We start from the raw sequence: 11,427 nt of genomic DNA, 5'->3' as shown, positions 1-11,427 counted from the left end.
TCATGTTACATTTGTATACCTATTATATTCACAGCAACATGCCCCCAATGAATCCCTGTCCTTCCCAACAACCACCACCCCTCTTGCATAATTTCATGAACTCATGGTTATGTCGGTGACAAATTTTGTACTTTGAGCAGGGTCCGTCTTGGCAGATTATATGTCTGTGATGAATTTTAATTTATATATGTAGCACGTACCTTCAATTTTCACGATTTCAAGGCGACTCGACAGAGTATTAAAAAATCAAAATTACATTGCAATATCAAGAAATAAGGAAGTGGCATGTATATTGTCGAATAGTCAATAAATTTGTAATTTGTGAGTCTGACTTCATATAAGCAAAATGAGGTCCATGTCAGTCATATGCTCTCATCTGCGTTAAATACATTAATTGTTTGATTGTTTGTTTGTTTGTTTGTTTGTTTTTTTTTTTTGTGCATGGTTTTGTATGTATTATGTGTATTGCTTGGTCCCAACTGGCGTAATTTTGCATACATTAAGATTTTTATATGAACTTGACAATTTGTGAGGTCTTTGTAAGAAATGCATACAAATAGAGCTGTGAAATCATTGATAAAAATCTCAATTGTTTTTATCACAGTTATTTATTTACTTTACTTTTAAGGTTCAATAATTCGTACAATTATTTCCTGAAAAGAAATACACAATTGGCTCAAAACTTCAAATTCATCAATAGAGAGTAACCACAATAACCAACCATACGCACAATTCAAATTCTTACAAATTTAGTTATACACTGACTTTTCTTTAAAAAACATTCGTAAGCTTTTCCGAAAATAAATATACGTCATATCACTTTGTGTATTCGTTAATCACAACGTCACAACCGAGTGATTCCCACACAACCTAATATCCCCTCAGGAGATCAATATGGACTCGTCCATTGTAGAAAGCGTGCCGTTAAAAAATTAATTCCGAAGTACTGTACGGTGCATAAATGTTTCTTACGGGAGAAGTAACACCGAGATGATGTTTACATTTTAATGTGTGATAAATAGAAAATTTATTCTGGACGTCTGCAGGGCTGTAATTGTCGATATCGAAGAATGAGTTACTCGGGACATAAACAAAATAATCGATTTCTTTACTGATGTGCAGATTTTGTGTGTTACGTTCTATTTAAACAGTGTTGATGTGATTTTTGTACTACGGGACATAGATGTCTCGAAGTTTATTAACACATGCTTAAAATATTATGGGGGATATTTCATCCCCCAAGAGGAGGGATGTGTTTGAACGTTTAAGGCGACGAATCGATTTTTATAAAAGGCACCATAATAATACTTCGGCGAGATACGACAACAATATTAACTCTTTGTATGAACGCGAAAGACAAGAATCTTTACTGCTTAGGGATCGTTGGCTTCAAAGTAAAGCAAAGAAAGCTTCAAAATCTAAAAAGGATAGTTCTGCTGGGGAGCACAGGAATCTTGGACTAACGGTAAGTAATACAAAGAACCCATCAAATAGTTTTTGTGTGGTGACCTTTTTGTTGACATTTGATTGAATGGGATTGTCCAAAGTCACGTGTCTAAATGCTGCCCACTGACCAATCATAAAAACGCCAAAAGATCAAGAGTTGTCAAATTTTAATTAAGTTTGTTGTTACCTGAGGCAATAAATGTACACATCGTCACCTTGATACAGTCATGAAATCCGACTTGACCCATTTATGTAAATTGTGATAATTAAGACTTAATGTTTAATTTGTAATTAACATGTTGACCCCACTTGACATGATTCAGATTTCTCAATCAGCTGATAACGTGTTAATGGAATGTACCATTATTTCATTGTAATGTTCTTGTACACAAAGTAAACTCATTGTACACAAAGTGAACTACTGTACACACCGTGAACTACTTGTTGCAGACGTAATAAAAAATATTGACGTATTTCTTTGTTTATCATTTTCATCAGTACTTCCGACATAGGAAGACTTAAGTGCATAATTCTTAATTATGACTTAAATACATGTACATGTACCTGTAAAATTGTCAGCACTCATACATTCCTATTGCAATTGAAAATACACTTGAGACTTGTTAAAATGTACATAAATATGTGCAATTTACGTACAGTTAAAAATATGAAAAAGTGATGATGATAAATTATACGTACAAAAACAGTGCGAAAATAGTTTCAAATTTTCGAATGACCCAGAAATGATAAGGATTGAAGATACAAATGCACGTGTACATAATGTATTTTTTTAAACGTGATATTAAGTAAATTATTTTATATGTACATGTAGTTTTGTTTATATACTTGCATGTACATGTATATTTTATACTTTGTTTGAAGGAAATAATGTAAAATGTAACTCATTACTTGTATTACAAATGTATGCAAATGTGCAAAGTGTAATGAAATAATGTATTTTTAAAATGTATTGGACATTGTACACGATTAATGGTTATAAAAATTTGGTCACAATGTACAATATGTAAATTTTTGCACGAACATCGATATGGATACCTATCTTTTGAAAACACAGTAGGTTCTTCATGCTCTTATAACCAACTGTACATTTATTATAGGTACATGTAGATAATAATATTGCCTTTCTTTAGCATTCATGCATGTACATGTACATTTAGTTTAAGTTGTCCCAAACTCTTTTGGGATTTTTGGAAAGATTTTTGCATGTAGTTTAAGATGTCCCAAATTCTTTCTTTTTGTTCTGGAACCAAACAACTGCTTTTGAAGGCATTATTATGCATTGTACAGTGTACATTTGTACATGAACATGTTGTTTGTGGACAGTCAAGTAAATGATAAAGTATGGAAATACATTTATGTGTATATTTATTTTGTTACATAATGCATCTGATCCCCTCCCCATTGTTTCAGCAAGATAATTAGGACAGAGGGAAACAGTCTTGAAAAAGAGGGCACTTTAAATCCTAGCTAGGATTTGAAAATAGAGGGACGCAAGAAATAGGACAATTTAAGGTGTAGCATGTTTTTTTTTTTTACCAAAAAGGGACATTGATCTTAGTTTATTTAAGATTTATGTTTGCATTAAGTCAGAAATATCAATATACATGTACATATATATAATTAGTAATTATAAGGACATACACAATTTTACATGTATGTACATGCATTGTTTTGATAATGTTTGCAAAAATACTACATGTACATGTAATTACTTTACATATAACAAAACAATTAATGCAACATTTTAGTGTAAAAAAAGACCATAAACGTTTTTGAAATACTAGTCAATAAATTATTATAATTTAGGTTAAGGCCTACCCTATTTTCTTCTTCATAGCACATTTTATTGGTATTTTTAATGAATTGTCATTAAACTATCATTTTTTAGTGGAGCGCCATTTAAGTCAAGGAATCGTCTTATTGACTTTAGTGTCTAGATACATGTACATGTAGAAAATATTTTTTTATATAATGATTTTACCTACCTTACAACCCTATTGTAGCCTTGAACAGACATTTTTTTCTTGGCCTCATCAGAAGGACAGAAAGGCCCGGAGTTTTTTTTTTGTGTTTTTGGTGAACTGAGTTACTGCTTACCTACAAGGTACAATTTTAAGGCCATTTGGTACATGTACATGTATATCTGGAGTCCTTATAGTGGTACTAAAACAACTGGATAGAAAATTTGAGCAAGAATTCAAATAGTTTAATAACAGGTACATGTACAAATGTATATGTGCATGAACAATGTATGATACGAAAAGTCAGCATTTGGTTGTAAAATGTTCATAATAAAATCACTATCCCACAACTTGACAGCATGTACATACAATGACTAACCATTGTAAACATAAAACTACATTGTAAATCACCCCCTATTTTCCCGTTTCCTGTAAGTATACAGTATTCAACCACAACACGTTTTTTATGCACAAAAAATGTATGCACACGTTCAATGTACAAAATGTACTTGTAATTTGACATTGTAGTACACTTGGGAGAACTTCATTGTCCATATTTCCCCATAGTCATGAATTGTCTTGATCAAGAAGTTTTAGGATCCTTTGTTTCAACATTTTAGTAGATGCTTGGCACATAATGTGGAGTCTGAGTTGCTCATTCATTCTTGTTTCTCGGTAGTGTTATTTTTGTTGTTTCACGTTCTTTGTTGTGTAAGTTTTCACTGTCTAGCCTTTTTCCATGGCTGGAATATTGGTTTCCTTGATTACTCTTTCACTGAATGTTATATTGTAAGATCCTTGAAGTATTTGAGTGATATGCTTCAGTTACTGGCACGTGTATAGTATAATACTGATAAAAATGGTTTTGGATGTTTGTTGTTGTATTTTGTTTGTTTGTTTGTTTTTGTTTTTGTTTTTGTCTTTGTTTTTGTTTTTTGTTTAGTTTTGTTTTGTTTTTTTTTTGGGGGGGGGGGGTGTTGGGGTTACATGTACATGTACATTTGTACGTCTGTATTATTTAGGATATCTGTACACTGGAATTCTAATGATTTTTAGTACAGTTTATGTCATCACCGGAAGATTTTTTCCCTTGTTTTCGATTTTGTGTATGTTTTTATGGAGTTCTAAACACAAAGAGGGGTACAATGTATCTACAAATGTAAAAAAAAGAAGGGCAGGGGCGCTGACTGGTCGAAAAGGGTACCGCGCTAGTGATTTCCGATATTTTCTATATAAACTTTTCTATCTCAAGGGGGCTTGTAATCCCAGAATTCCTTTTGTCCGCCTATGATCATGTATTTTCGCACAGCTAGCTGTCAAAATCACAAATTAATATTCGTGTTAGTGATACTAGGTTCTTTAATGCTTAATAATATTACATGCACAAAACATGTACAAAACGTTTGTATGAATGGAACAAATTATTTCTCAATCTACAATCTCACAGTAGTTGATATACATTGTAATATTCTGGAAATTAACCTCTGCTATGGTAGTTTCTATTCGATAAATTACCCTCTACTGATGGAAAAAGATCGGAGAAAATGAAAGCCAAATTAGTTGAATTTTGATTAATTTTCTTGATTAATTCATTTTGTTCTGTCTTTTGTAGAAATTGCTCAAGAAGAAGATCGATAACAACCAGTCTGAGACACCTAACCTTGATACGAGTGCTTTTGATTTTGATGATTCGGATACTATCACAACACAAAAGACGGTAAAAAGCGGTTCTGGAGTTGATGTATCGGTCCATATTGTACAAGAAATTACCGGCGGAAACGCACAACAAGTACAAACAAACGTAGCCGTTAGCACGACCGTTAAAACTCACTTCGGCGGAGCACCTTCCGAGGCGAAAGGAAACGCCAGCGCTTCTACTAGCGTCGAAACAAATACAAGCACTAAAATTGAATGTAAACAAGAACCAAATGATGAACTCCCATGTGTAGATTCTAGTAATTCAGACATCAGTAATTCTGGTTCTGGTATTCTTGACCAAGAGGAACTGGAAGAAATATTGAAAACTATTGAAAGAGATGAAAGCAAACTGAGTGAGGAGATATTTAACGAATTAGAAGAATTTGACCGTATATATAGACTTAAAATATCCCAGGAGGATAGTAATGATTCCAGTATGTATGGCAGCATGACAGGAAGTTCCCCAGGCTTACATAAACAGCCACCGTTTGAAACCGGTAGTGCTGGTAATTCCGCTAATATGTTTGAAAGCCCACCGGCGAATCCTGTCAGAACTCCGCCTGTACCGTTCAGGCCCCCAGGAGCTATAACCACTATGACCGAAACTGGCCCAGCCGCTGAAACTTTAAAACAAATGGCGGCTCAACACCAAAGCAATCAACATCATCCAGCGGCTTTTGGATCGAAGCAATTTAGTTCTCATGATCCTTCGTATAATAACTACTCCCAAAATGTAGACCCATCAACCTATACTCACCAACAAAGCTACAACAACCAGCAAAATGTGCGAAATGGTTCGGTTTATCATGAAGGTAGTCCCGACATGTTTTCGGGAACCAAGCCTCTGACCCATTATCCAGGTGCAAACACGAACAATACACCGTCTTCACTGCAACAGTTGCAAAATCAAGTACAGTCGTTTACGCAAAGCCCTCAAATGGAGATAACCCAGTCACAGCACATGCAGGTCAATGATGGAGCACGCAGACTCCATATGTCTCAAACCCAGCATATGAACATGCGACAACCACCACAAAACATCTCAATGTCTCAACATCAGTCGTTTTCTATGCCGAACAATATGGCACAGAGACAGTCGCCGGGATACATGAATGAGCAAATGAAAATGCAACAAATGTATCAAGAGAAAATGAGACAGGATCAGAGACATCAGAGTATGCAAGCTGCTCAAATGCAGCATTTTATGCGACCACCACCGGAATATAAGATGCAGCAGCCTGCACCCGAAGGTTATCCAAACAATGGGGGCAGACAAAATCCATTACAAACCATGCAAGACATGGTAGAACAAACAAACAATATTCAAACGCCCGGATATGGTGGTATAAAAACGGAAGTTATGCCGAATGGAATGATGCAGCAGCAGTCGGCGCAAATGGCGGCTGTCATGCAGCGTAGCAACTCGACATCTGCGAGTGGCCCTGCGATGGGTCCAAATGATCCCAGTCAGGCGGGATATCATATGGCACATATGCAACGGCAGCAATCTTATCCTGGCTCTCAAATGGAGTCAGCTTTAGCTGCGCGACAGGGTCGACAAAATGGACATAATTATACTAGTGCTATTATGCGAAACCAAAGACCACCCAATGTGAACGTTGGACCCGATGGCCTAAATATATCCCAGCCTCGTTCACAAGAATGGCCTCGTCATATGATGCCCCAGCATACGGGCGTGCCTCGCCAACCGAGTCAAAGTATGATGTGTGCAAACAATTATTCAGGGACAACAGTCGCCAACGGAATGGCTGGTAATCAGCCCCGACCTATGCAGATGAGTGCTATCCAATCTCAAGCGGCCATGATGCAAAACAGTGCGCAAGCGCAACATATGATGATGCAACAACAAGGGATGCAGATGTCACAGCGCATGGCGATGGCAAACCAAAGCAACGCTAATTATAATCAGCGTCCCCAACAAGATGACTTCATGAACATTTTAGATAGTGCTTCGCAAGGTAGCAATTCAGACTTTATTGACAATATGGCCGCTCAAAGTAGTGGTGTTAGTAGCGATGCAGCATGGTTAGATGAAATTCTAAGTGGAAATCGGGACATGTGATAATCATCAACGACGGTGATATTCGTCACTAGAGTAGATTCGCCCATAGTTTTGTTTCTGTTTTGTTTAAATTTCTCTTGTAAGAATCTGTAAGGTTTTATTCTGACGTTTTTAGATTGTAAATGAAATACACTAGTACAAGTAAACGATTGTTCCCGAAAATCAAAAGTCGGTGTATTTTTTAGTTTCAATTTTAGAAATGATAATGTATAGTCTTTGGTTGTATAATTTGTACGTGAGCATCCGATAACGTGCCATAGAAATGCACCTTAAGTTATGTTCAAAAATACCATCGAAAGAGGTCTATTTATTTCACAACAAGCTCTGGGGGAAATCCATATATAACGTGGGATTTATTGCTGAACATGGCGTGAAAGTGGCAATTCTAAGTTTTGCCAAACAATATATATGTACAAGGAGGTGTGTAAATGTGAAACTTGTTATTGTTTCATTTCTCTGAAAAGAATCTCGAACGAGACCTACTTTTGGTGGTATTTCAAAACTTGTTGTATAATCCATTGTTGTAAGATTGTAGAAGTACTTAACGAAACCCGAGACTACCTCGAAAGATATCTCTGTGAAAAAGTTGCACAAGATAAAATGACCATTATCTTGAAAAACCTTCGTCAGGGAATTAAAATCAAATTGTTCGCGAAAGACTGATTAGAAAGTTGATTGTTTGATGGTTTAGGTACACAAAGGGAAATTATCGGGCGATTTGAAAATTTATTGGCGTGCTGAGTATAGAAGCAAGGGTCGCCCATCGGACCGTATCCGAATTACGTCAGTTAATGCAAGCATTGTGCTCGTGTGTGACACAAGCGCACTTTATCAAGTAGGGATGAGAGATGAGTTTGATTTGTTCATATTTCGTGAGTTCCTATGAGATAAGACACATACATGTACATGTACAATGCGTACATACGTACATATGAGAAATGCATTGTACGTTTTCCTTTTCGATGTATTTAATGCTGAAAAATTTTGTGATTTTGGTTGGAATTCCCATTTGCCCGATAATCTCCATTTATTGTATATTATCGCGAGTCATACATTTTACTTACATGTACATGTACAGTTATTTTGATCGTTCAAAAATGCAATTCCAGATTTATAAAAGTGTGAATTTGAGACCATTGATCTCTGACAATTTTATTCGTTTCTTGTATTTATTTTGACGAATTTTGCATTTTAATAACATTTTTTTTTGTAAAAACTGCATTTTATCATATGATGTATTTAATGAAATGATTTCACTTTTTATTTATGAGCATCTTATCATCTGTAAAAATCTACATTGTTATACATTTTATTATTATTTTGATGACGTCAAGATTTCTTACATTTTAAAGATGTTATAATATAAGTGATTTTTACGTCAGTTGGGAATACACATCTTCCCATATGCTACGGTACGCTTACAAGGTTAGGTGAGCATGTCGTAAGTGTAATTTAAATATCGAAAGTATCAGTAGAACTCGCTTGTTTAAATAACAACCGTGCCGAATTTAATTACAAGTTTTAAAGTCACCGACTCGGATGTTGAACTCTGTCACATGTATATGTACATTGTGGGGAGCTGTAACAGGATTTTATCATTTGCTTGGAGAGAGTTCCTTCCCTATTTAAAGTTATTTTTTATTATATTTTTTATATATTTTTAGACGATTGGATGATTTATGTGATTTGTTTTAACAAAATGGAACAACTGCTACTTTTAAGTGAATCAAAAATACTTACTGATGCAATCAAATGAAAGGAATGAAATCTTGAAAATTGGAAGTTTTAAAATGTACTTAAGATAAAGGTTAGCGTTTGAGTTGACGAACGTGGGTAGATGTTGTATTTACCTAAGGGGAGAGAGTTGATGTTAACCAGGAAGGGGATTGAAATTTACCACTGGACTAAGTAGGGGTAAATTTTACCAAAGATTGGGAGGGGGTTACCAGGGGGTGGGCTACACCAAACGAATACAGGGAGGGGTAAAGTGTATCTCAAAGTGTACTGATTGGGTGATAATTGTATTTAGTTTATTTCTTTGAATAATTTCTCAGATCATCTTTTGTACAGTCATTTAGATATTAATTGTTTATTTCCTGAGGGGAAAATCATAGATACATACATGTAATTGTTACATTTTAAGTTTTTATAATTAAAATATTTTACAATAGTACACGTGTTTGTAATGTATGAAGTACCTACTGTTTAATGTATCAGGAACTGAAGGTATACAGTGGCGCACCCAGGGGGTTGGAGTACCGCTCAGGGCCAGTTCCATACACTGAAAAGGAGGGATGCCCGCCGAGGTTCCTCTGAAAAAGGGAATGCTAGGACATTATTCGTCATTTTTGTTCAATTTTACACATGAAAATGACAAACTTTCCAATATAAAAGGAGGTAGTGCCAACCCCCTGCACCACCTCTAGATCCACCACTGCTGTTTTTGTTAAATTGTTTAAAAAATTTACTAAAGCGAGCAAATAAAGCCTTGGAACCCCTCTGGTATCCCCTTTTATTATCTGTGGATCCGCCCCTTGTTCGCAACAGAAAAGAACATCTCTTCATCAAACTTTGCTCTATGCAGTATGTGGTAAAAGCACTTGAGGTTTTATGTAAGCAAAGAAAATATATGCTTATGCATAAAACACTAAGCAATCGTTTGAATACTACTATAATAAAGATCTAATTCTAAGGAAACTCCGATTCGAAGGTCAAAAACCAAGTTGAACTTCTCAAATTAGCAGGATGTGTAATTCATATTATCAAAACATGTTCATTTCAACTGATGCGACATCGGTAAATGTATAACAATACAAGTCTGTTGTATGGCCGGGGACGATGCACAGGTCAATGAGACAACTGATAAATCCTTACTTCCTAATAACTGAACAAGTATTCCAGCAAATGTTTCAATACAAGAGTGCCTTATGGTCGATGACGGTGCACATGTTAATCGAAAACCAATTATCAAATTTTAACCAAGTTCCTCTAAGTTGACCCAAGCAGTAGATACAGAGTGCCCAAACACAAAGACCACTGGTCATCTTGTCACAATAGTTTAAAATAGCCATTGTCCGAAATGGTCATCACCTGCCCGTCAACATTAATCATTTCCAATCCGAAATGGTCTCAGTATTTATTTTACCCATTACAAAGAGCCAGACGTTTCTCGTTCTAAATAATCATAGTATTGATCTGGAGTCATTCTTAGAGACGCTTTTACAAATGACTAAATCGTTAAACGGCGTCTAATATTTTAAAGAGCATTATTAGTTACATTTATTGTGACGAGATTGGCTTTCTAGTTCTCTATCCCCTAAATGTTCAATATTTATACCACTTTGTTATATGCAATCTAGACAATAAAAACGTAGCTTGAAGACCAAAAATATAGGACATAGCGGACCGGGAGTGGCACCCTAATCAAATTGCAAGAAAGAGAATAGCGTTTTTTTTCATGTGTGTGTGTACATGTATAAATGTGTGCATTAAAATGTTTTTATCGAGAATTTGTTTTGGAACCCGTGGTTGGTGCCCACCCCTTTGGTGTAGGCGTGCCTCTGACTTGGCACAACAAAAAAAAAACTGGTACAAACTAGAGTTACCTGCATACAATACCGATTACTGCAGACGCTGAGCTAGAAAATTTGAAAGGGGGAGGCTATTATTTGCTCATATTTGTACGTCCAATAATGTTCAAACTTAAATAAAATGGGTTCCAGCCACAAGAAGCCTCTCCAATTCACCATTACTAGTATATTTTTATACCAAGAAAATAGTCCTTAATTTTAATTCTGTTCATACTAGCTTCTCTAATGAGTTGCTTCCTATCGACAGAGGCGAAGCTGAGGGGAAGCTCAAACGAATATTGAAAGTACTTACTAGAGCTAAGTACGAGTTGATTTGTATCTTAATAGCTAGCCAAAAATAAAATATGTAATTCATCTGCATGAAACTTTCCATATATGACACAATTCCCGTTAAAAAAATCAACAAAACAAACCGTCTATAGTCGGCGTCACATAAATAACATACTGTTAAAATTTGAATAAAAATATTTTCTACGACTTTATTGACACCTACCGTCGTTTAAATTGTCTTAAATGACTTGCTCATTCGTTTAGCCAAACGGCTTCTCCCTAAACATTGAATCGTTAAATTCCGGTCAGATTTTAATTCTAGGTGGCAATATTTACATTGTAAAAAGTCGGCCATGTT

At 35.5% G+C, this 11,427-nt stretch overlaps 1 protein-coding gene across 1 annotated transcript; it reads left to right on the top strand.

Moving 5' to 3' along the window:
* Window positions 1-921: 921 nt before the first annotated feature.
* LOC148605806 (uncharacterized) lies at window positions 922-9,379 on the top strand. The gene is made up of 2 exons (XM_088548905.1): window positions 922-1,465; window positions 5,041-9,379. Exons 1-2 carry the CDS (start codon window positions 1,220-1,222, stop codon window positions 7,207-7,209), a joined length of 2,415 nt encoding a protein of 804 aa, XP_088405031.1. The 5' UTR covers window positions 922-1,219; the 3' UTR covers window positions 7,210-9,379.
* The last annotated feature ends 2,048 nt before the right edge of the window (window positions 9,380-11,427 follow it).

This window comes from Perna viridis, chromosome 10, assembly GCF_037379345.1.
Source record: "Perna viridis isolate PV_CMFRI_1.1 ecotype Kerala chromosome 10, ASM3737934v1, whole genome shotgun sequence".
In the NCBI taxonomy this organism is placed as follows: domain Eukaryota; kingdom Metazoa; phylum Mollusca; class Bivalvia; order Mytilida; family Mytilidae; genus Perna; species Perna viridis.
Note: the sequence above shows the minus strand (reverse complement) of the source record. Positions and strands in the feature narration are given on the sequence as shown.

Bases quoted from the DNA above. Each gene is read 5' to 3' on its own strand.
- LOC148605806 (XM_088548905.1), top strand. From the start codon at position 1,220: ATGGGGGATATTTCATCCCCCAAGAGGAGGGATGTGTTTGAACGTTTA. The intron at 1,466-5,040 runs GTAAGTAATACA...TGTCTTTTGTAG, and splicing joins ACAGGAATCTTGGACTAACG to AAATTGCTCAAGAAGAAGAT.